The sequence below is a fragment of the Miniopterus natalensis genome, chromosome 1 (genome assembly GCF_054644295.1).
Source record: "Miniopterus natalensis isolate mMinNat1 chromosome 1, mMinNat1.hap1, whole genome shotgun sequence".
NCBI lineage: Eukaryota > Metazoa > Chordata > Mammalia > Chiroptera > Miniopteridae > Miniopterus > Miniopterus natalensis.
This window is the reverse complement of record NC_142081.1, coordinates 200,174,031-200,198,561: the sequence shown is the minus strand read 5'-3', so window position 1 is coordinate 200,198,561 and position 24,531 is coordinate 200,174,031. Positions and strand designations below refer to the sequence as shown.

The following is a 24,531-nucleotide window of genomic DNA, read 5'->3' as shown; positions in this document are numbered from 1 at the left end:
CTAAACACTTGATGGGGGTGGTGGCTTCACCTCCCAAAATTGTCTCCTCTGTGATATGACTCCAGGGCTTTGTGGCTGCACCCTTCAGAGCTACCTAAGCCCTACCCTTTCCCTGGGCCAGACCTGGGCTGCCAGACCCTGGCTGGCACCCCTGGGCACCCCTGTTGTCTCGTGGGAAGCAGTGGCTGAGCCCCTGGCATGAACGGGCTTGTCTGCTACAAGCTACCGCTTGGCCACCGAGGCAAAGGGCCTGTCCCTTCTTTTCTCAGAGGAAGCCCCTGCCTGACCTGAGGTTCTCGAGCCTTTTGGGCGTGTGGAGTGAGTGTGCCCAGGGCCTGGCCTGTCCCTCGGTAGCCGGCCGTGGCCTTTTGGGTGAGGTGTGCAGACAGGACCCAGGGGTACAGAGTTCAGCCACTTTGTGGAGTCACCACGACCTGGGAGACCACGAGCATCACCTGTGGTTCCCACAAGCTTTCTGGCCTCTGCAGACTGGCTCCTCTGTCTGGTTGGATTGCTTGTCCACCATCCTCCAAAGCAGGCCACCCAGGGGCCACCCAGATGGCCTTACCCTGTCACAGCCGTGCCATCTAGGGACCGTGGACTTCCTAGGCCTTCCCCCCACATGGGGAGTGGGATGGGCGGAGCCACTGGCAAAGCTTCTACTTGCCCTGACCCAGGGGTGGGTGCTTGGGGTATGGGTGGGCCCAGTGGAGCCATCCGGCCAGGGCACCTGGCATACACAGGGCAAAGGGTGGTGTCAACACGGCAAACTCAGCCCACAGGCCCCTGCCTTCCACACCCGGACTCACGTCTCTCAAACCCCGAGTGTTTTTCTGCTTTTGTCAAGGCTGGACTTCCCTACCCACTCTGATGGGTCCAACTTGCTGCTGCCTGGAGGCCCTTGGGGCTGCCCACTCCCTGCCGTGGGCTCCCGTGCTGGCCGCCAGGTGCTGGGCATCATAGAGGGAGGCTGCCTCACCACGTGGGGGGCAGGAGGGAGGGAGGCGAGGCCTTGCCCGAGAGCAGGCATCCCCGGACCTCTGCCTCGGCCTGATCGCCCCTTGTCCCCCTCACAGGTGCAGCCGGACGCCTAGCTCTCTGCCCTCTGCCTCCCCCTCCTGCAGAGGCTGAGGGTCCCAGCAGGCCATGCAGCTGTGCCAAGGTATGGAGCCCCCCCAGCAGGGAACAGACAGGTCCACCCCCAGCTCCTCCTTGTCCTTGGGGTCCCAGCGTGAGGGCTCTGCTTCTGGACCCCAGGGGACCCCTCTCAGGGCTTCTTGTGTCCACTAAAACCTGCGAAGAGACCTTTGGAGTCCAGCCTTTCCCCTGACTCCCCAGACATGCCAGCTGGAGGACAAGCACAGGTGGAGATGCCGCCTTCGGGGTCACCTGGGTGCCAGAGCCCTGAGCAAGAGCAGTGATGCCCCATGGGCCAGCCACTGCCCCTGGAGGCATTGGCACTGGCTATCTTGGTGTTAACCCAGGCCGGGGACGCTTGGCCTGCAGCATGTCCTGACAGCCACCCGGCAGCCCCACCAGGCCTGCACCCAGCCTCTGCCCCCCTCAGGAGCTCCAAGGTCATGCTCTATCTCTCCCGGCCCCCCACAGGGCCGAGAGCCAAGAGCAGGGCCACTCAGGAAGGTCACATCCTTTGCCTGAGGAGCAGGACCTTCCTGGAGGAGGGCTTTCCGGTCACTCATTCACTCTGCAAACTCCTGAGTGCTCTGTGCCGGCACCTAGGCCCTGAGGAGTGTAGCAGCCACCAGCCTTCCGGGCAGTGCTGCGGGGTCAGGCGGCAGTGTCCCCTGACGGTAGGGCCGGGCCTTGACCCAGGAACCAGCTCTGAGACCCCCCATGTGTCCCTGTCGCCCGCCCCGCTGCCCTCCACTACGACTGCAGGGAGGAGGGCTCACCTGCTGCTGCCCCATCCTGGGCACTCCCCGAGTTAAGGCCACCCCCAGAGCCCTAGGATGCCAGGCGGGATCTCTGGGGCTCCACGGGCCTGTGCGGCAGGGGCCTGTCCAGCAGGTGCGATGGCTCAGGCTCATCGATGGCTTTTATCTTCTCATGTTTGAATGTTGATGCCTTTAGCTGGCGCTTCCTCCCTGCTGTCCCCACAGGCTCCCCTGCTCTGGTCTCCTGTCCCCGCATGGCTGCCCTGGCAGGGACCTCAGTCCCTAAGCCCCACTGAGGTGGGGGGCCCACCCCCAGCCTGGCTCGTAGGCCCACCTCTGGTCCACACCCCCATTATAGCGTCACCGTCTCACGGTGTCCTCCCCACCCAGCTGGTGCCGGAGGCCAGTGTCCATGTCCCCTGGCCCTTGAGACACCAGGATGAGCCACAGTCAAGCCCCAACAGTCCCACTGAATGAGGGTGAAGGTCCCACAGCCATAGACCTCAGCCGGTGCCAGCAGCCAAGGGTCAGCACTGGGGGCCTCAGGAGACCCTGGGAGATGGGGAGCGCTGGGCCAGGCCGCAGCAGTTTGCACTGGTGGGTGTAGAGGAGGTGGCAGTGCCCCTCACAGGGAGCCTGCCAGCTGCACCGGGTGCCACCCGGCTCTGAGCGAGCTGCCTGGTTTCAGAGCCTGGCCCTGCCTGACGTCGCCTTTTCAGCCTCAGGCTTTTCGTCTGTAAAGTGGGAATTAACAGCAGTGCCGGCGTCCCTCTCAAGGTCTGTGAGGGCCCAAGCGGAGAGCACACGGCTGCCGCGTGTGGAAGAGTGCCCGGCACGCGGAGTGCCCGGTTCCCGTGGCGGTTGCCCATGCACGTGTGTTAGCCTGGGTCCCGCAGCTGGGGGAGAGGACGCAGCACAGGCTGGTGCAGGGCGCCCGGTCGGCAGCAGAGGAAAGCGGAAGGATCACAGTGGAGCAGGAGGGCGTGAGGGAGGAGATGATGGCGGAACAGGCTTTTGAAGAATGAATAGGAGTTTGCCAGTAAGTGCAAAGGCAAAGTCTAGGTCCTTACTGGAAGGGAGGTTACTTAAGGTCGTTCCCTCCACTTGTTCGTTTGTTTGCTGGGCCAGCCTTGACCAAGCCCTGTCCTGCAGGGTGCTGAGGATGCAGGGGCGCCCCGCCCAGCCGGGTGGAAGAGGCCGGCCTGGGTGCTAATGCAGAGTGGCTGGGGCTGTAGTGAGGCTGCCCAGGGCAGGAGGGACACACCACCTGCTCCCAGCTACTCTCTGGCCTCAGGAGCTGTCCTGGCTCCTCAGCTCACCCCATATCACCCAGGCCTGCAAACAGCCCCGCCTGCAGGGAGGGAGACGAGCCCAAAGCGGGGGTCAGAGCCGGAGCCCCGCTCTCGCCCAGCCTGGTGCTCACACGGTTATGTTCCCCACTGTGAAGCGTGAGCACGCTGCCCGGGACGCTGTGCGTGGGCCTTGGGAGAGGAGCGCTGGCACGTCCCTGAGGGTGTTGGCTCCTGCGTCCCCTCCCTCTCTGTGTTCCCCACCCCCTCCGCCTGTCCTCTCCATCTCCTGTCTCCCTGTCTGTCTGCCCATGTCCCTGTCTCATGCCATCCTGGGCGCTCTCTGGGCTCCAGCCTGCGTGGGCCTGCGGGGGCCAGGGCCAAGCTGCGGTGGGGGCTGTGGCCTGGGTCCCACCTCCCAGGAGCCAGGTCGCCCAGTGCAGGCGCTGGGCTCTGTGTGGCCGTGGCCGTGGAGGCCTGGCGGCCAGGCTGGGGCGGAGGCAGGGCCGGAGCCTGGGCCGGAGCCTGGGCCGCAGGTTTCGGGCCGCCCGCCCGCTGCAATATTGATGGCCCTTCACGGCGGCACCGATTCCTGCGCTTTCAGTTAAAAGGTTTCTGTTGTTGTAGCTTGTGCAGTTGCTCTGTTGCTATGGAAACGTGACATCAAAATGACGTTTCCCGTTTAAAAGCTTTTAACTAAATTCCTGCCTGTCAGACGTAGGCCCCATTTTGAGCGCGGAGCTGCCTTTCCAGAGCGGGGCTCCTGTCCGTCCACGGCGCGCGGGCCGCGGGCCTCCCTGAGCCGCGCCCTCCACCCCACAGGTGCCTCCGGCATGGCCACGGCCGAGGTGCCCAGCTACCTAGTGTCCCCTCAGACGGAGAAGCATCGGCGGGCCCGGAACTGGACGGACGCCGAGATGCGCGGCCTCATGCTCGTCTGGGAGGAGTTCTTTGACGAGCTGAAGCAGACCAAGCGCAACGCCAAGGTGTACGAGAAGATGGCCAGCAAGCTGCTGGAGATGACCGGCGAGCGCCGGCTGGGCGAGGAGATCAAGATCAAGATCACCAACATGACCTTCCAGTACAGGTAGGGCTCTGCGCACGCTCCCGCCTCGCGGCCACCACCGCACGCGCCATCCCTACTGTACGCCTGCGCCCGTGGCCCTCGCCTGGCCCAGCCTGCACTGCAGGGGGCGCTGCTGCTGGCAGGAAGCAGGTAGGGTACTCTCTGGGCCGAGCCCCACAGGTGAGACGGGGCCACAGGAACCGCTTGCGCAGCCTCCCGTTGGGGAGGTGGGGGAGATGAAGCCCCAGCAGAGGCAGGGCCAAGAGGGATCTAGGTTCCCCTGGGCCTCTGTCGGAGCTGCCCCGAGGGCACCCTCAGCACTGCCCCCCAGATCCCCTCAGGCAGCTGTCCCTTGGCCTGCACACATGCGCCCCAGCCAGGAGCCTGCAGACCACCAGCTCAGGCTCAGTGGCTCTGCACAGCAGGGAGTTAGGATGCTGCTAAACAGACAGGGAAACTGAGGCCTGAGGCAAGAAAGAGGCTCGGCTCCCAGGCCTGTGTGTCCTGCCTGGTCCTGACGCTCAGCATCCACAGAGTCCCCTGTGAGCACAGCACCTCGCTGACCTCAGGGTTGGGGAAACCCTGGGCGCCCAGGAGGGTCCCACTCATGGGAGGGCTTTGTTTGTGGAAGGAAGTGGTGGGACCCATTCCACGGTAGCTCACTGGCCTGGCAGCCTTGGGAGCACTGCTGGGTCAGGGTCACAGCCGGGCACCGGGCTAGGCAGCGAAGTCGTCCAGGGAGGGAGCCAAGTGTGGCCCACAGGCCAAGCGCCTGGGGGTTCATGGGGCCCAGGCCTATCTGCAGAGGGGCACAGTGTGGAGAGGGTCACGGTCAGGGTGAAGGTCACTGGCTGGTTGGAGGTCGCAGGCAGGCCAGGGTCTTGCTGGGGTGAAGGTCATGCAGGAGCTAGGGGCCTGTGGGGGAGAGCGGCACCAAGTGCATGGGGGCCTGTGGGCGGCCTGGGCTGGGAGCAGAGACATGGCCAGGGCTGGGTGCAGACGGGCCCTGCAGGCACTGCACCCTGAGCCACACTCTGTTGGGGAGGCCCATCCCCGATGGGCAAGGAGACAAACCCCCCACCCGCCTGGGCTCCGGCCCTCTGTAGCCTGGAGGTGTGCAGAGGCCCCGCGGGCTCTTCACAACCAGCTGTTTCACTTGCATCAGCTCAACTTTTTATGGCCCTTGGAGGAGCAGGTCCAGAGTCTGGCCCCTTCCAAAGGCCCATTTCTGACCCCCAGACCCAACCCCAGCCATACCCCCAACCAGAAACATGCTGCTTGGTGAGAAGGCCTCAGAGTCACTTAGCGAAACAGTGACAAGCTCCAGCTGCGGCTGGTGGTGGGACCAGGGCTAAGCTGTCTGGGACGCAGGCCCCTCAGCCTCCCGCCGGACCGGGTAACGCTCGGGCTCTGATCGCTGTCTGGCTGGGTGATTCGTTTTTTATCCTGAAAGCTTCTGAGTCCCGGGGGAGGGATTGGGCTCCATTCTGGGAGGTGGAGGGTGGCCGAGGCAGCCGCAGACGATGAGGGTGCGCAGAGTGGGCGCCGGGGCACTCAGGGCCTGGGGCCGGGCTGGAGGGCTGCCCACATTACCCCACTTCACAGTTTAGGAAGCATTCGCACGTGATACCTCACAGCTCCTGTCCCCCAGGGAGAAACTGAGGCCCAGAGCAGGAGAGAGACTGGCCCGAGGCTGCACAGCCCTAACAGGCTGACACTTGGGCTGACTGGTTCTTCACCTGTGCCCCCCAGGCCTCCCCGCAGCAGAGGCCTTCCTTGTTTTCTCAGAGCAGCTCTTTATACATTGAGGTTGTCAGGCTAAGGAAGCCTGGGGCGGCCAGGTTCCACAGAACGTGGTTTGTTGGAATTCGGGGGCCTCCATGCTGGGGGCAGGCCTTTCCTTTTTCCTCCCAGGAGTGGGCTGGCTTGAGTGGGGCCCCCGGAGGAGCTGGAGAGGAGCCCGGGCAGATGCTGGGTATGGGCCTAGGCACAGGCCTCTGCCCCCTGCGCCCATCGTCTGCGCAGCCTCCAGGGGATGGACGATCGTCCCGAGTCTGGGAAGGCGGAGCAGCCATGCTCCTCCTTGCATGATTTGTCCCTGGTGCTCTGCTGAGGGAGCTCCGCGTGGTGGGTGCTGTCCCCAAGGCCACATCCTGCTGTGGTGGCCTCTGCTCGCCTCCCTGAGCCTTGGGCCCCTCATCGTCTGGTGGTGCCTGTGGGCTGGGGTGACTCGTTCAGGTGGCCTCCCCATTTCCAGCAGCCAGTGGCCACACCCTGGCGGGGAGCCCCATGTTGGGAGACAGGAAGCATCCAGCCACAGGGCAGTCTAGCTCCAAGGTCTCCCCACATCAGAGGAGCATGGGGCAGGACCCTGGGGGGCACAGGCTAAGGCTCGAGGCCTTGGGGAGCCCTGGGCCTCAGGAATCACTGCGTCTGATGGGGCATTTTCTCTCGCCCACCCACCGTGTGGCCTCTTCCTGGCCTGGTCAAGGCTGCCCAGCTCTCCAGCAGCCTCATCTCCCCACCCCCCACCCCCAGAGGATGGCCCAGGCCCAGAGCCAGTCTGCACAGAAGGGCAGGACGCAGGGCCTGGGGGGACTCGGGCCCACGGAGGGCAGACCCTTGGCCTGAGGTCTAAGCGGGGATGAGGGATATTGGGCAGTGTGAGCAGGGGCCCCGCCAGGCCCAGCCCTGCCGCCTCCTGGTGCCTTCAGCCAGCGTGGTATCTGGACAGCTTTCTGTTTGCCAGGCACCGGGCATCGTCTTACTAAACTCTCCTTACAGCCGTGTGAGGAGCTTGCTTTGGTCATCCCCATTTTACTGACGTGAAAATGGAGGCTCAGAGAGGTTAATGAACCTTCCCAAGGTCACACAGCAAAGTGGTAGGCACGAGACACAGACTCGGGTACTGAAGCCTGTTCCTAACTCCTGTGGGTCTCGCTCCCCGAGGCGGCCTCTTTAGAAACACACGTTCATTATGTTACGATATTTTACGCTAGCGTATTCGCAATATTTTATTCCTGTGCGCATGACATGTTTTGTTACATTACAGTGTTTCACCATACCTGGTTAGCTCATTTAGAAGCAGGACCTGTTCACGTAGAGACTTCAGACACTGTAGCAAAGGAAGGAGAGAAACAATAGGAGTTGGCCCGCGGTCTCGGCCCAGACTGTGACCTCATGACGTTGGGGCTTTTAATGTCCAAGGCCAAGTAGGTCCCGAGTCTGACTTCTTTCTCAGTCCAGTGTCACCTTGGCCCTGGAGCCTGGCCTGTCTGCCCGAGAGCGGCTGCCGCCCGAGCCACGTGGCCCCCTGGGTCCCGGAGCCGTGGCGCCTCTGCCAGGGGCCGGGCGGGACGGGCGGGAGTAGGTCTGTTTCTCACCCTTGGCTCTTGTGTGTCTCGTTTCAGGAAATTAAAATGCATGACAGATAGCGAGTCCGTCCCGCCCGACTGGCCCTATTACCTAGCCATTGATAGGATTCTGGCCAAGGTCCCCGAGTCCTGTGATGGCAAACTGCCGGACGGCCAGCAGCCGGGGCCCTCCACGTCCCAGACCGAGGAGTCCCTGTCGCCGTCGGCTAAGTCCGCCCCTCTGTACTCACCGTATAACCGGTGCTCCTACGAAGGCCGTTTCCAGGACGAACGCTCCAGCAGCTCCTCCAGCTTACTGTCCCTTAAGTTCAGGTAGTGTGTGTCCCCCTCTCCCGCCACCCTGGCGGGGCAGGCGCCACTGTCTGTCGTGCGGTGCCGTCCCGGCAGGCTGCAGAGGGCCAGGCGGCGTGCGGGCGCCTCCAGGGACGGAGGCCTCGGGGGAGGCTCCGCAGGAAGGCAGGTGGTCACTGCAGTCTGGGCCGCCCTGGCCACAGACTGGGTGTGTCTCCTGGCTGAGTCACTCTTTAGCTGTGTGCACAGTTCTTAACCTCTCTGGGCCTCAGTCTCCCTCTGTAAAATGGGGATAAATCAGCAGCTTCTCTGAGGATGGCTGGGAGTGTCAGGAGAGAACAGATTTGAGTGCAGGGCCTGGCACCTGGAGGAAAGCCAAGTGTACCCCTCCATGCACCGGCCCTGCCTGCCCCTCAGCTTCTGCTTCGGGCTCCCCTTCACTGCCAAGCAGGCCCCACCCTCGGGCCCCCTTCTCCATGCCCTTGCTGGGCCAGCTGGGCCTCAGCATTGGGGAGGGGGTGCTGGGCTGAGCCTCTAGAGTGTCCTTGTAACCTGGTTGCAGTGGGTGTACCCATCCCCTCTGCTATCTGTCACATGCTTCCTGACTCGTGACCCTGCCCTCAAGATGCCCACAGACAGGCATGCAAGAGAATCACCCCTGTGGTGTGGGGGTGGGGAGCCAGAGGAGGGGACATTTGGGGTGGGTTTTCAAGGGTGAATAGGAGTTGGCCAGTTGAGAAAGAGAATAGGGAGTATTTCAGCCATGGCCCTGCCTCTCCCCCAAGCCTGTCTTCAAGTCTGTCAGATGGGTGGGGTGAGGGAGGCATCTCTAGAGGTAGTCCCTTCAATTCTGACACCCCCAGTGTTGGACTTGCTGTTCTATTTATCCTGTTCCCCGTGCTGGCGGGGATTTCTCAGCAAAGACCCCAGGCAAAAATGCCTTTGCTGACAGCCAGGCCCAGGTAGCAGGAAAGCCTGAGTCATGGCCAGTGATTCTGCAGATGGAGCCCAGTTCCCAGGCTCACAGCTGCCCCAGGGTTGCTCCTGATCTGGGACGTGGGGACTCGGAGCTCTGCTCTCCTGCCCCTGAGGTTGGCTGGGTCACTGTTCTACTCAGAAGCATGGGGACAGGCAGGGCCTTGGGGTCTGATGGGACTGGGCAGCTCTCTGCCCAAGGTGGGGGTCAGTTCAACCAGGGGTACCCACCGTCCACAGCAGAGCCGCAGGCAGAACCCCAAGGCCTGGGCTGCCGTCACCTCCCATCCACAAGGCTTCTGTCCTGGGGAAGCCGCCCGGGCCTCCAGGGGCCCTACCGCCCTAGGTGCCTGTCCCCCTGCCTCCCTACCCCAATTCCAGGTGGCTGGGAAGTGAAGGGGTCCAAGGCCCACGCCCTTTCTTCTGGGACCTCAGTTTCCCCCTCTGCCCAAGGTCAGCCAGGACTGGTGGTCTCTGGCTTCATGGGGGAGCGACACCGCCCAGCACCCCGCCCACACGGCCTGACTCACCTCTCCCGGGGGGCGCTCTCCACCCTGAGCCCCTCACTGGACCTGAGCCACCCTCCCACCCGCTCAGTGTATTTGGGGATGTGCTGTAGCAGGGTGTTCCCTGCCTTCCCAGACTGAGGGGACTCGGATGTCCTGTGACCGGGTCATTGGGTCCCTGTGGACAGCAGTGTCCGTGGCCTCCGTGGCCCTTTCATTGTCACAGGTGATGGGTGCTGAGTGGGCGGCTGAGCTCCCTGGGGCCTGGGTTTCCCGCTGGTGGAGTGGGGTCCCCGGGAGGTCGGGTGGGGCCCCTGCGGGTTCTGGCCAGCTGCTCACGGGCGCCTCCTCCCAGGTCAGAGGAGCGGCCCGTGAATAAGCGCAAGGTGCAGAGCGGCCACTTCCAGAAGAAGAAGCTGCGGCTGCTGGAGGCCATGCTGGAGGAGCAGCGCCGGCTGAGCCGCGCCATGGAGGAGACCTGCCGCGAGGTGCGCCGCGTCCTGGACCAGCAGCACCTCCTGCAGGTGCAGGGCCTGCAGCTGCAGGAGCGGATGATGAGCCTGCTCGAGAAGATCATTGCCAAGTCCAACGTCTAGGGCACTCGGGCCGCCTCCCCCTCGGCCCCACCCGCCCTGGGCTGGGACTTCCCTTCTGAGGGGCCTTGTGAGGACCCCACAGGCCCTGGGACACCCTGAGGCCCCACCTCCAGCATTAAGCCCCCCTCGGACACACGCCAGGTGACTGGGTGATTCCCCAGCAAGGAGGTGCCAGTGTCCCCTCTCCGCCACAGTCACCGTGGACAAGTGGATGGCGTTTGACGTTAGGTGGGCGATCCTTTCTCCCTGCCTGGGAGCAGAGCCACCTTCCCAGGCCCCGAGGGGGCACCAGGTCGGCCCGTTCCCGAAACGAGCAAATGCAAACGGGTTCGAGGCGGGTGTGCACGGCCATGAAGTCCCTCCTGGAGGGGAGGGGTATCTCCCTCACCGAGTCCCCCATCTGCCCTAATGTACCTTCTGACCCTGAGGGAGCCGGGCTGCCTCCCAGAGCCTTTTTATTCCTGTCGCTGGGCTGTGGGGTGCTGTGCCCGCCTCCTCAGTGGTAACTAATAAAGGGAATGTCGCCCACTCACGTGCCCCCCCACTCACTCTCTGGGCCGGATGGTGGCCTGAGACAGGCCTCTCCTCACGGAGCTTGTGCCTGGGTGGGAGACAAACACCAAACACGGGAACGGAGAAATAAACTCGTGGCAGGTTGTGATCACAGCAAGAGCAGGGCCGACCCCACAGCCCGGGAGGGGCCGGACTCGGAGCTGGGAGGCCGGTGAGTCCAGAGGCCGGCAGCACCGCAGGAAGCCCTGGCCGGGCAGCTGGGCCTGAGAGCAGCTGCCTCACTGCCTCTGCCCCTGGCCAGCGGGAAGACCTTTCTAGAAGCTCCTCGGCTCCTTGGTCTTTGGGTCACTGGTTGCACAGGAGGCTGGGCCCCGGAGCCTCCTGCCCTGGGACTGGCATGTTGCCCAAGCAGCAGGGTCTGAGGTGACAAGGAAGGTGGGTTAGTGGCAGGTGACATGGTTTGACTTCTGGCCTGGAGAAGCCCCCTCTGATTGGGCTGGGCCAGCTGCTGGGGGCAGGAAGAGCGGCCTGCCCAGAGGCCGCACGGTCAGCGGTCATCAGAGCAGCCGCCGCCAGCTCACCCAGCACGCCCCGGGCCCTGAGGTCAGCCCAGCCAGGCAGAGGCCACCCAGTGGCCCCGAGGTCAGCCAGGCGGAGGTTGCCCGGTGGCAAGGTGGCGCCGGGTGGGCAGGACCCCTTCTTCAGCCACGTGCCATGGACAAGCCCATTTGCCTCGGGGCTGAAGGCAGAGCTGTGTCTGGTGAGCAATCACCAGCCCTGCAGTGGAGGTGGGGCCGACGTGGGAACTTGCCCACCTTGGGTGTGGACATTCCCGCCAAGGCCCATTCAGCTGCCGCGTGGCGTCACAGAACCCACGGTTGGGAGCAGGTGCGCCCATGGGTGCCAGCAGCACGCTGCACAGGCGGGAGCTGGGACGAGTCGCGCTGGAGACCCTGGTTTGGGGGCTTGCTCGGCTGGTCGCCAGCTCGGTGCCCCCTGCCTCTCAGACAAGACGTCCCCGTAGGACTCGTTGCTTAACCTACCCTGGGCCCTGCTGGACCGACCTGGCCAGGCGTGTGGCCCCCCGGGGCGGTCCAGCCCGAAGCCCCTGGGAGGCGACATTGAGGGTCAGTTCCGTGGCAGATTCCTACCTTAGACACCTTCGTGTTCCTAGAACCATGGGCGTGACCGTTCGGTCATTTAGCATTTTCTCTCTTGTATTCAGAGGTGGTCGGTCTGCTCTCTGCTCTCTGCTCCCCGCTCTCTCTGTGGAGGGTGGGGTCTCGCCCTCCGTGTCCACGGTGGGTCGCGATGCCGTCCCTTCCTTCCCTGGGCAGCCGCCTCGGGCCAGGGGAGCTCCGCAGAGGGCCCACCAGGCTGGTGTCTCCATAAACTAACGATCTTCCCATTTCTACTGAAGCTGTTGACAAGGAGAAATGGGCTAATAACTGACGGGATCCAGCAGAACAGCAGGTGACCAGGGAAACTGACCTCCGGGGCCAGGCGGACGTGCTCCCCCTCCCGTGACCCCTGGGGTCTGACACCACAGCTGCAGCCAGACACGTGGCACAGCCGGCGGAGCGGCGGGAATGAAAATGAGCCCTATTATCAGACAATGGTCTGGATCCCAGAACGCCAGCTCCACAAAGGACCGAGAACGCCTCAGGCACCTGTTCAGAACGAGGGTGGAAAGACACTCCGATCGATCGCAGCTGAGCCGCAGGCGGGACGACCCAGGAGAGAACTAGCCGAGAAGGCGCAGGCCCCGCGGAGAGCACTGCTCGGGCATTGAAAGGCCTGAGCACCTGAGCAGGTGGGGGAACAGCCTACCCCCGAGCGCTCCAGAGTCAAGCACCGTTTACTGTCATCCCGACGACTCTCCGCGACGCTGTGTTTTTGTTTTGAAATGGACAGAATTATTGTAACATTCCCAGGAAAAAAGTTCAGAAGGCTCGAGGAAGACATGCTCAGGCCCCAGGGCACGGGGAAGGGCCCTGAACACGGTTTCACTCGGGAGGGAGGCTGACCCTGGCCGCTCGCAGTGGGCAGGACCGCAGGACGTGGAAACCGAGATGCCACCGGCGGGGGCGGGGGCGGGGGCGGGAGCGGGAGCGGGGGCAGCCCTCTCGTCTCGGGGAGCAATTCCGCCCCGGCTCGTGAGGCTGAAGGAAACCACGCCCTCGGCTCGGCGGCCAGGGGCCGGCCGCTCCAGCACGGCGGGTTCTGACCACCAGTGCTCATGCCTGTTAGACCCCTTATCAGAAATCAGACCTCAGATTTTAAAATATTCGTTTCAAAATAGCAATAAACCCGTCACACGTTACATCAGTGACCACTGAGTGAACAATATTTTTCCGAAGATAAGTTTTAGCAAGAAGAGTGGCCCTGGCCGGGTGGCTCAGTGGCTGGGCGTCCTGTGCAAGGGAAGGTTGCGGGTTGGATCCCGGGCACGGCACGTGCCGGGTTGTGGGCTCCATCCCCAGTAGGGCACGTGCAGGACGCAGCCGATCGGTGTTTCTCTCTCGCTCTCTCCTGTCCTCCCTCTCTAAAAATCAATAAAGACACACATTAAAAACACACAAAGAAGGTGGCATTGCGCGTTTCCTGCAGCTCTGGCTCAGAGCAGCTCCTCCTGGGAGTGGTTTGGTCGTCAGGTGTTTCTGCGGAAAAGCCAGCCTCACGCTGCCGTGTTGGGGATATTTTAGTGACACCTGCAGGTCGCGGCGCCAGGACTCATCAGGGTGGCTCCCCACAGGCAGGCGCCACGTGGAATCTGAATCACGCCGGCGAACGTTTGCTGCGGCTGCTCCTACAGGCCAGGGTCCGTCTCCCACTCAGGATCTTCATCCAGGGCCGTGGGTGGTTAGGCGTGTGGGTGGTTAGGGGTGTGGGTGGTTAGGGGTGTGTGGGTGTTTAGGCTTGTGGATGGTTAGGGGTGTGGGTGGTTAGGGCTGTGGGTGGTTAGGCGTGTGGGTGGTTAGGGGTGTGTGTGGTTAGGGGTGTGGGTGGTTAGGGGTATGTGGGTGGTTAGGGGTATGGGTGGTTAGGGGTATATGGGTGGTTAGGGGTATGTGAGTGGTTAGGGGTGTGGGTGGTTAGGGCTGTGCGTGGTTAGGTGTGTGGGTGGTTAGGCGTGTGGGTGGTTGGGGCTGTGGGTAGTTAGGACTGTGGGTGGTTAGGCGTGTGGATGGTTAGGGGTGTGGGTAGTTGGGCTGTGGGTGGTTAGGGGCGTGGGTGGTTAGGGGTCTTGCTGGTTGGGGTGTGGGTGGTAGGGGCTGTGGGTGGTTAGGGGTGTGGGTGGTTGGGGCTGTGGGTGGTTAGGGGTGTGGGTGGTTAGGGGTGTGTGGGTGGTTAGGGCTGTGGGTGGTTAGGCGTGTGGGTGGTTAGGGGTGTGGGTGGTTGGGGCTGTGGGTAGTTAGGAGTGTGGGTGGTTAGGCGTGTGGATGGTTAGGGGTGTGGGTAGTTGGGCTGTGGGTGGTTAGGGGCGTGGGTGGTTAGGGGTCTTGCTGGTTGGGGTGTGGGTGGTAGGGGTTGTGTTTGGGGAGGGACTGTCTGAATTGGATGGTGGATGGTGAGCAGCAGGAGACTTGGGGGCCCAGTGGGTCCTGGTTCGTGTGGTGCGGGGGGGGCCACGTGAGCTCTCAGTGGGCTCATTCCCCAGCCTCTGCCTGGATACCTGCCGGCCTCAGACACTAGTTTCCCCAAATGCCTCTGTCTTCCCTGTTCCAAGAACTTTCAGGAGACTTTCCAAGGTCTGCTTGGGAACAATGCGGCTCCTGGGGCGCCAGCTGGCATCTCCCGCAATTATCCTTAAATTACAGGGATAATTTTAATTTCACAATTAGAAATATAAACTGCAGCTCAAGCCTTTGTAACTAATGGAATTTTAATGGGCAGCTGCTGAGGTTACAGCCAAGAATAGTAACGCTGCCTGGAGCCTGGGCGTGGGGCCCGAGTGCCGCCTCTGTGCCCACCCCACAGTGGGGAAGTGAGATTCGGGGTGATGGGACTCACCCCTCAGGTGGGGCGGGACCTGCATCCCAGACCTGGGGCCCCAAGGTCAGTGTATTGCCCCTGAACACGCAGTCTGGCCCCAGATCCACCTGGATCACAGCCTCCCTCTGGACCAGAGCCTGCGCTCTCAGACGGTGTCTTCCTCCAGCAGCCTGCACAGTGAAGGTGTCCCCACTGCCACTTGGGGCCACGCTGGGCCCAGGCAGAGGGCCAGGGCTCAGGAGGCTCACCTCGCTGTGTCTCATTTCAGAATTGCAGCCAGCGTCCGGAAGCCGTCCTGTCCTGTGTTTCGTATGGTGTTCAGGTGTGTGAAGGGAGGGGTGGCGAGTCCCTTCAGCCCTGTGACACTCCCATGTGACACCACCGTGCTGAAAAGTGGAAGTTAATGGTGTCTGTTGGTGGGCAGAGATTTTGCTTTTGAGAAAATAAAAATTATCTAGAAGCAGTGACTAATGGTTGGGGCTTTGATCCGTCTCCGATTAATCACTGTATCCGACGCAAGTCAGACATCAAGTTTCTCCAGCACCATTCGTTGAAATTCTTTCCCTTCCCCTGTGGAGTTTTTCTACTGCCTGTGTCAAAAATCTATTCTCTGAGGGGGGGGGGGGGGGGGGGGGGTGTCTGTTTCCATCTCCGTTCAGTTCCATTGTCTGTGCGTCTAAATCTGCATCGTCTTCATAGAAAGTCTTGAGGTCAGAGGGTGTAAATCTTCTAACACTGTTCTTTTCCAAAATTGTTTTGGATGCTCCGGATCTTGTGCATTTCCCAGTACATTTTAAATCGGCTGTCAACATGTTCCCCAGCAAAGCCTGCAGAAACTCTGAATGAGGGCGGTCGCGGGTAGAGTGACTCGGAGGGAACTGACATGCTGCAGAGCAGGATCGCGCCTTGAGGTTTACGAACAGGGTGCACCCCTCCCCTTGGAGAAGCCGAGTGCGTCCTTTACTGAATTTATCCCTCAGTGTATCCGTTTTCCAACCGTCCGTTGACAGTATGTAGACATTCAGCTGATGCTTGTATTTGTAGCCTTGGACCCTGCTAAGCTCGCTTATCAGCCTAACAGCTTTTTAAATAAATCCCTTAGGACTTTCTCCGTTCACCGTCACATTTTCTGTGAACAAAGGCAGTTTATTTCGTGCTCTCTAATCTGTATGCCTTTTCTTTCTTTTTCTTGCTTTATTGCTCTGGATATAGCCTCCAGGTCAATGTTGAAAGTGAGTAATAGGAGCAGCAATGTTGCCTTGTTCCAGATTTTAGAGGAAAACAGCCTTTCACCGATGAGTATGACGTCAGCTATAGGTTTTTCACAGATGCCCTTTGTCAGGCTGAGGAAGTTCCCTTCTGTTTTTAGTTTGTTTCAAGTTTTTAGCCATAAATAGGTGTTGAATGTGGACAAATACTTTCTCTGCACTTACTGAGACAATCACAAGATTTTTCTCCTTTTTTTGTGTCCATGGGTTATGCATATCTACACAGATGTTTTTTAGTTAATCCACCCCCCCTCTGAGATCTGTCAGTCTGTTCCCTGCTTCTATGTCTCTGGATCTATTTTAAAATTTTTTTTATTTTTTTATTTTTTAACATTTATCTTTATTGTTGAGAGTATTACAGGTGTCCCATTTTCCCCCTCAATTGACCCCCTCCACCTCGCTCCCACCCCCTCCCCAGGCCTTCACCCGTTATTAACTGTGTCCATGGGTTATGCATATAACTTCTCTGGTTAATCTCTTCCCACCCTCCACCCCCCTTCCCTCTTTCCTCTGAAATATGACCATCTGTTGCATGCATCAATGTCTCTGGATCTATTTAGTTCGTCAGATTCTTTTGTTCACTAGCTTCTTCTTAAAGAAGACCCTTCAACTTTTCCTATAGTGCTGGTCTGGTGGTGATGAACTCCTTTAGCTTCATCTTATCTGTGAAGCTCTTTATCTGACCTTCAATTCTAAATGATAGCTTTGCTGGGTAGAGCAATCTTGGTTGTAGTTCCATGTTTTTCATCATTTTGAATATTTCTTGCCACTCCCTTCTGGCCTGCAAGATTTCTGTTGAGAAATCAGCTGACAGTCGTATGGGGGCTCCCTTGTAGGTAACTAACTGCTTTTCTCTTGCTGCTTTTAAAATTCTCTCTTTGTCTTTAACTTTTGGCATTTTCATTACGATGTGTCTTGCTGTGGGCCTCTTTGGGTTCCTCTTGTTTGGGACCCTCTGTGCTTCCTGGACTTATAAGTCTATTTCTTTCCCTACGTAAGGGAAGTTTTCTGTCATTATTTTTTCAAATAGGTTTTCAATTTCTTGGTCTTTTTCTTCCCCTTCTGGAACCCCAATAATATGAATGTTGGGCCTCTTGACGTTGCCCCAGAGGCTCCTTATACTATTTTCATATTTCTGGATTCTTTTTTTCTTTTTGCTCTTCTTGTTGGGTGGTTTTTTGTTTCCTCATGTTCCAAACTGCTGATTTGATTCTTAGCATCCTCTACTCTACTGTTGATTCCATGTAAATTATCTTCATTTCAGTTCCTGTAGCCTTCATTTCAAATTGGTACTTTATTACGTTATCGATTTTCTCAGTTATTTCCCTAATAGTCTGCTTAAACATCCTTATAAACAAAATTCTGAACTCTCTATCTGTTAGCTTGCTTGGATCTATTTCATTTAGTTCCTCTTCTAGAGATTTCTTCTGTTCTTTCCTTTGTGACATGTTTCTTTGCCTCCACATTTTGGCTGCTTCCAGGTGTTTATTTCTATGTATTAGGTAGAGCTGCTATGTCTCCTGGGATTTGTAGAGTGGCTTTGTGGAGTAGGTGTCCTGTAGGGTCCAGTGGCTCAGCCTCCCCAGTCACCTGAACTGGGCCTTCTAGGTGCTCCCCTGTGTGGGCTGTGTGCACTGTCCTGTTGTAGTTGAGCCTTGGTTCCTGTTGGCATCCCTGGGAGGAATTGACCCCCAGGCCAGTCGGCTGTGAGGACCAGCTGCAACTACAGCCAAAAAGCTGCTGTGCTGGAGACACCCCTATGGAGCAGGATTTACTTTGGTGGAGCTTTGGTGTTCACCAAGTGCGCCCCTTGAGTGTGTCACTCGTGGATGTTGTAGGGTTGTAATCCAGCGTGGTCGAGTCTGACCACGAGGTGCACTGTCTCTGGGGCCTCCGGGGAGGTGCAAAGTCAGCCTCTGCCTGTCCCTTGCCCAGGGCCACCCAGCATGAGCTACACAGCAAACCGTAGTTGGCTGCTACTTGTGCTGGGCTTTGCGTTGTCCAGGAGAGGCCAAGCTATGAGCCAATGCAGGCTGCCTCTAGTGCCAGACCTGGGGCCACTTATCAAGCTGTATGGGGCCCACTGTTGCTTGAGAGATTTTAGGAGAGTCCTAAGCATGAGGCTCGAGAGGCCACCTGCACAGACAAGCCACTGGAAATGGCCTGGATGAGCTGCAGGTGGGCAGGGGAGGGGCCTCCGGGAATCATGGGGCGGGGCCAAAGGTGTGAGTCAGGTGCTGGCGATTCAAATATGGGCCCTGCTTGCCGGCTGTGTGGGGGAGGACTCGCCAAAGGTGCAGAGGCCTCTGCAGCTCTTCTGCCTGGGAGGAAGCTGCCCCTCCAGCTCTCGCCCCGACTTCAGGCGGGTTAGTTCCTCCCTGAGGTCCTTTCAGGCTGCTGCCCGGTGCTGGGCTCAGAGGGAGCGGGTCCGAGTGAGTCTGTGCTGGGCCCTTTAAGAGGAGCTGCTGGGGCTCCCGCAGCCTCTGCGACCCTCAGGGACAGTCCCTGCTGGTTTCACAGCCTGGAGTTGTGGGGACGTCTCTTCCCAGCCCTGGAGCCCTGGGCTGGGGGCCTGATGTGGGGCTGGGACCCCTCACTCCTCCGGGAAACCCCCACCTCGGAGATCCCCTCCTGGGTTTAAACCGCGGCACCAGGTGTGGGCCCGCGGCGAGTCTCTGATTCAGTCCCGACCCACCTGCGTCTCTGCCCCTCCTGCCGGTCTCAGTGCTTCTTCAGGTCCCTGGTTGTAGGGCTTCTGTTCCGCCAGATTTCAGGAGGTTCTGAGTGATGGTGGTTCTGTATTTTAGTAGTAATTTTGATGCGGTTGCGGGACGTTGCGGGAGGCAGCGGGTGCAGCTGTTACCTACGCTGCCATCTTGTTTTTCTCTCTGGATCTATTTTGTTCATCGGTTTATTTTATTCATTAGATTCCACATATGAGTAAGATCATGTGGTGCTTGTCTTTATCTGACTGGCTTATTTCACTCAGCATAATATTCTCCAGGTCCCTCCAGGCTGTCTCAGAGGGTAAGGGGTCCTTCTTTTTTACAGCTGCATAGTATTCCATGGTGTAAATGTCCCACAGCTTTTTTATCCACTCATCTACTAATGGGCAGTAGGGCTGTTTCCAGATCTTAGCTATTTATTTTGATAATGTGATGAATTACAAGGATTGCTTTCCAAATGTTAAACCAACCTTGCATTCCTCGGATGAACTGTACTCATTCATGCTGCGTTGTTCCGTTTAGTCATAGTTTGCTAAGGATTTCTGTACATGTGTTCAAGAACATGGGGCTGTAATTTCCTTTTCTTATGATGTCTTTGTCAGGTTTTGATATCAGAGCTATGCAGGCTTCATAAAGTGAGTTCAAGAGTATTCCGTCTTTCTCTATTTTCTGAAAAAGTTTGTGAAAATGGTATTGTTTCTTCCTTAAATGTTGACTCACTCCAACATTGTTTCTAAAGAAATAAAGAAAAGGGAAATGCAGTCTTCCACGCTGATGCACAAATTCACCATTTCTTCTGCTGCTCATTCCTTCGTGTAGATTCGAGTTTTCATTTGGCGTAATTTCCCTTCAGCCTAAAGAATTTCTTTTAGCTAGTGTTTCTTGTAGTGTAAACATAGTACTAGCAATGGATTCACTCAGCATTTGTGGATCTGAAAATGCCTTTATTTTACCTTCATTTTCCAGGGATATTTTCACTGGATATAGAATTCTCGGTTGATAGTTTTTCTTGCCAGTCCTTTAAAGATGTTGCTCTGTTGTCATTGGGCCTCAGTTGTTTCCAACAAGAACTCAGCCATTTTTGTTACTCTACCAATGTATGTAATGTATCATTATTTCTCTGGCTGCTTCAAAGATTTTAGGTGGTTTTCAAAAATGTGTGCCTAGGCATGTTTTCTTTGTATTTTATTCTGCTTGGGTTTGTTGAGTTTTGGGATTTATGGATTGACTTTTTAAAAATCAAATTTGAGAAAATTTTGACCACTATTTCTGCAAATATATTTCTCCATTTTCCCCCCACCGGGACTCTAATTACACATATGTCACATCACTTGATATTCCACAGGTCACATGTGCTCTTTTCACTTGATTTAATCATCTTTCCTCTGTGATTTAGTTTGGATCATTCATATTGATGTGTCTTCTAGTTTACTGAAATTTTCTTTTTCAGTGTCTAGAAACCTAGTCAATACATTTTTTAAAAGTTTATTTTTTAAAATAGGCCTTTATTGATTTCAGAGACAGGAAGGGAGATAGATAGAAACATCGATGAGAGTCATGGATTGGCTGCCTCCTGCATGCCCCACACTGGAGATCGAGCCCACAACCTGGGCATGTGCCCTGACCGGGAATCGAACCATGACCTCCTGGTTCATAGGTTGATGCTCAACCACTGAACCACGCCGGCTGGGAGAGCCAATACATTTTTTAAAAAATTTCAGATATTGCGATATTATAGTTTTCAGTTTTTTCTTTTGAAATTTTAGTTTCCATTTTCTCCTCCAAATCTTTATCTCCATCTTTATCTGTAAATTCTCCCATATATTCATATTTTTTTTATATTACATGTTTGCTAATTCCAATCACTGACTGGATCATGTGGGGGTCTACATTTTTTGATTGTTTTGATTATAGATTATATTTTTCTACTTCTTCACATGTCTTGTAATTTCTATTCCATTCCAGACATTGTGTGCAAAGAAACTGGAGGTTAATATGTGATGTTTTGATTTTATTTTGCTTATATCCACAGAATACAAACTGTTTCCTCATTGGGTAAGGAGCTTATTATTCAGATTCCCCCAAGAGTCAAGTGGACTCTGGAACTGGGACACAGATTTCCTTGTATCGAGTTTGCCCATGTTCAACCCAACCCCCCAACTCCCATTTCACCACAGCCTTTCTGATCTTGTCAGACTTTGTGCTAGAAGCCCAGCTAATTCCAGATATATTTGGTTCACCTCAGATTTGACTCTGGCTGAGCTCTGGAACCCCAGCACTGAGAGACAGTGGGGGGGGGACTGATACTGCTCAGCTGTCCCGCCTCTCCTCTCACTTTCTTTGCAAAGTTGGAGTCTGGGTGGGAGAGGGTAGAGCGGAGGGGTTGAGTGACTTGTCCTCTCAGACTGGGCTGTTACTCTTCATCCCTGCTCCACTGTCCACCAGAGCGCAGACAGACTCCTGTCACAGGTGTGGACGTCTGCCACGCTCTGTTTATCGGTGAAACGCTCATCTTTCTTGGAAATTCAGTTCATAAAAGTTTCCTTCCGTCTACTGGTCTACAAACCCAATAGAAAAGCAGAATTATTTTTTTTCTGGGGGTTTTCTTGTGACCATGGGAGTTAAAGTCTTCTGCAGCCTCTATGCATGGCTGGGGGGGGGGGGGGAGTACCACTGTTTTCCCTTCATTGTCTGCACATTCAAAGTTCCGAGGCTGAGATAAAAGTTAGATGAACAAACTGGTCGAATTTTCTCTTCAGGAGGAGCGAGTGCCACAGGTCCTCACATCATAAGAAACTATTTCCCAGTCGTCTGGCTTTTCTTCATGTCTGTGATTGTTCCCAAAGGTTCTCAGAAACTGGTAGAGCCTTCGTGACCACCTTGCGTGCCCCTGGGGAGCGTTTGCAGAGCTAAGCGTCCACGTTACTCTTATGTTGCAGTGCACGTCGGGCTGTACCTAATGGTGGAGGGGGTGCCTGCACTGTGCCTGGGCAGCAAGGTGCACACGAGTCTTGTGGATCCTTTTATTCGATACAGTTCAATTACATTTTCAGAAGTCAAATAAAACAATTTTACCTTCATTACTCTAGAGCAGGGTTGGGGAACTGTTTCTCTGCCAAGGGCCATTTGGATATTTGTAACACCATTTGTGGGCCATATAAAATTATCAACTTAAAAATTAGCCTACTGTATTTGGTCACGCATTTAATTAAACTCACCCCTAACGTGATGGCTGGAACTGCTTCTCTCCAGTGAGGCCTTGGCAGGGCTGGACCAAATGATTCCTCAGGCTGGATGTTCCCCACCGCTGCTCTAGAAGATGGTCCAGGGAACGACGTGACGATGGTGCCATCACGGTGGGTAAGGGAATATGTGAATAAGCCAAAGGTTTGGCTGCAAGCCCAGAAGCCTTCCTGCGCCAGCCAGGGCGGAGCCTGAGCCTGTCCCTCAGACCCGCGGCTCTACCCTCTCCCACCCAGCAGGCTGCCAGCAGAGGTGCCAGGCTGTGGAATCATGTACCGAGGGTGGAGCGTCCCGATGAGCCTCTTGTCCTGACCTCCTTGTCACCCTGGGAAACACGAAGAGAATGTCAACAAAAGCTGTTAAAGCAATTAGGCTTGATTTAGACATGAGTCAAGCTGCCTTAGGAGAGTCCAGGGAAGTAGCAGAATACCCTCCGATAACAATGCATCGCTGTCTCTCGAGGAAAACAGAGCCGTTTCAAGTTTGTCCCCATTCCAGTCGCTCAGTGTGTCAGTGCTACTGATGACATTAGAGAACGCGCACTGGGAATGAAAAATGACAAAACAGTAACAAGGTAGACTACTTCATGTTTAAAAAATGTTTTTTTAAATTGGGGAAAGAGAGAATTTGTCGTCACATGTCTCCTGGGTGGGCACTGCCTGGCTTGGGGCCTGGGGTCACCTGCTCCCAGAAGTGACTGCACCTGGAGGGTGAGAGCCGTGCGCAGGAAGACACCGAAGTCTCCCAGGAGCACCCAGGGTACAGGACTTGCCCTGTAGGATTCTCTGTCAATCCTCAGGAGGGATGGGACCGCTGCCAATAAGCACTGCTGGCGTCTGTCCAGAGGATGCTCCCAGCATCTCAGCTCCTGAAGTGGCTCCCAAAGAGGAACCAGGAACTCAGAGAAGAGGCCAAATCCCTTCAGGTGTGATGGGGTTGCACAAGGATTAAAAGGTGAGGGTGGGCAAAGCACCCCATGCGCTGCCTGGCACCCAGTAGGTGCCTAATTGGAAGTGGCCATTGGCTAATCCTGCCAAAGGGAATTCTGGTCACAGCCTGGAGCTCCCTCTGCAGGATGTGGCCCTGACCTGGGATGTGCTAGACAAGGGCCCCAGGACAAGGGAAGTAGGTCCCATTGTAGGAACAGAGTGGGCTGTTAGGTATGCACGGTCCGTTAAGTACATATGGTCTATGTAATTGACGCCTATTCTATTTGGTGACCGCGTCCCTGGTTAACCTGAGTGCTCTTTAGTAGCAGAGGGCCCTGTTTGACTCTCTGCCTTCTAGTTGCTAACGAAGTTCTGCTTCACTTGATTTGTTTGCTGATCCTATAACTACCACAACACAGGGGTGTGCTCAGCAGGTTTGGCAGATATTCAGGCCGGGGGGAGGGGTCTTGCTCCCCCTAGAAAAGCCTCATGAGGGGGAGCTTGGAGCCAGAGAACAGCAGGTGGGTGCCTGGTGTGAGCTGGGCCTGGGCAGGGCCTGCCGCCCATCTAAGTCCTTGTATCCCCTGCCTGCCCCAGCCCTCTGGGGGACCTTGCCCTTCTCTGGTCTTCCCCCCCTCTTCCAGGGCCCCCACCCCTCCCCTGCCTACACCACTGACTCCAGCCTCTCAGTCCACTGTGGCTACTTCCCAAGGACACTGTCCCTCTCTGAGGCCAGCCACTGTCCCTGCTCCCCAGCATCCTTCCCACTGGCCCTTTCTGTTGTCCGTCCCTTCCACATAGCCAAGGGCTCTTCCTAAAGCACAAATATGCCCAGTCTCCTTGGCATGGTTCTTAAACCCTTCCCCAGTGACCTTGCAGGTTTCTCTGCTGTTAGCCATCTGTAGGCCACAGCACCTGCTAGGCTGGTCCACCAGTTCTTGCAGCCCTAGAGATTGTGTCCCCAAACCTAGCACACATCTGGCACAGGTGGGAGCTCAGAAGTGTCTGATGGTCAGTTGTGGTCCCTCCTGTCCAGGGTGGGGGGAGTAAGTGGTATGGGGGGCTTGAGACAGATGTGAACTTGACCTCCTTACAGAGTGACAGGACAGTGACAGGTGTGCGTATGGGTCTGGTGAGTGCATGGAAGGGGCTCCTTTCTACCTGGGCATGGGGCAAGGGGTGTGTGTGTGGTACTCGACACCTGAGCTGAGTCCTGACAGGTGAGGAGGCAGCTGGCAGGTGTGGGAGCAGGTGGCTTTTCAGCAGGCCCCTACAGGGAGCAGAAGGTCACCAACTCAGGGGAGGGGGGAGCCACTCGGGCCTCAGGCCAGCTCAGCCCGCTGGATGCTTGACCACTCTGATCCAGCTGGCACTGAGGGGGCCTGGCTGCAAGGCCCACGGTCCTGTCCCCTCGACTGTTGGAAGGGAGAAGGGGCTCTGTGGAGGGAGCCTGGCACTCAGGCCCTGGGAATCAGACAGTCAGATTTCTTAGTGCAGACAGTGGGGCTGCCAAGGCAAATGGAGGCTGGGGAGCAGGGCTGGTGGTGGGTGCTACCTGTCAGGAGACACTGGGCCTGAGAGGCCTTCGGGTGGTGGTCAGGGCACGGGAGAAGGGGATGCCATGGAGCCATCAGGCTTTGGGAGCCAAATCCCAGCTCGCCGTTGAGTGGGGAGCTGCTGCAGGCCCGCTGGAGCCTTAGTCTCCATCTGTAAAGTGGGTTGACACTAGACACTCACCTTTCTAGGAGGATGCCAGGGCATCCAGGCAGAGGGACGTTCTTGGAACCAGGCCTTGGCTCCATGGTGGCCAGTGAGGTAGCAACTGTAGGCAGGTGGCTAGCTGTGGTGGGCAAGGTGCTGGGAG

At 57.3% G+C, this 24,531-nt stretch overlaps 1 protein-coding gene and 1 long non-coding RNA gene across 3 annotated transcripts; one reads left to right on the top strand and one right to left on the bottom strand.

The window, feature by feature from the left end:
* Positions 1-1,146: 1,146 nt before the first annotated feature.
* On the top strand, positions 1,147-10,483 carry MSANTD1 (Myb/SANT DNA binding domain containing 1). The gene is made up of 4 exons (XM_087828426.1): positions 1,147-1,162; positions 4,007-4,271; positions 7,661-7,936; positions 9,752-10,483. The coding sequence occupies exons 1-4, from the start codon at positions 1,147-1,149 to the stop codon at positions 9,990-9,992; spliced, it is 798 nt and encodes a 265-aa protein (XP_087684552.1). The 3' UTR covers positions 9,993-10,483.
* Positions 10,484-11,765: 1,282 nt separating this feature from the next.
* On the bottom strand, positions 11,766-24,523 carry LOC148094528 (uncharacterized). 2 transcript variants are annotated; one of them, XR_015716209.1, is made up of 3 exons: positions 24,405-24,507; positions 21,714-22,063; positions 11,766-11,925 (listed from the first exon to the last, which is right to left on the bottom strand). It is a non-coding gene; the product is annotated as an uncharacterized LOC148094528 (long non-coding RNA). The 2 variants fall into 2 exon arrangements; XR_015716207.1 differs by lacking the exon at positions 11,766-11,925 and having other exon boundaries at positions 21,505-22,063; positions 24,405-24,523.
* Between the last annotated feature and the right edge of the window lie 8 nt (positions 24,524-24,531).

What these genes read in the sequence shown, in the direction of transcription:
- MSANTD1 (XM_087828426.1), top strand. An exon ending in AACATGACCTTCCAGTACAG is followed by an intron (nt 4,272 to 7,660) that starts GTAGGGCTCTGC and finishes GTCTCGTTTCAG; the next exon opens with GAAATTAAAATGCATGACAG. An exon ending in TTACTGTCCCTTAAGTTCAG is followed by an intron (nt 7,937 to 9,751) that starts GTAGTGTGTGTC and finishes GCCTCCTCCCAG; the next exon opens with GTCAGAGGAGCGGCCCGTGA.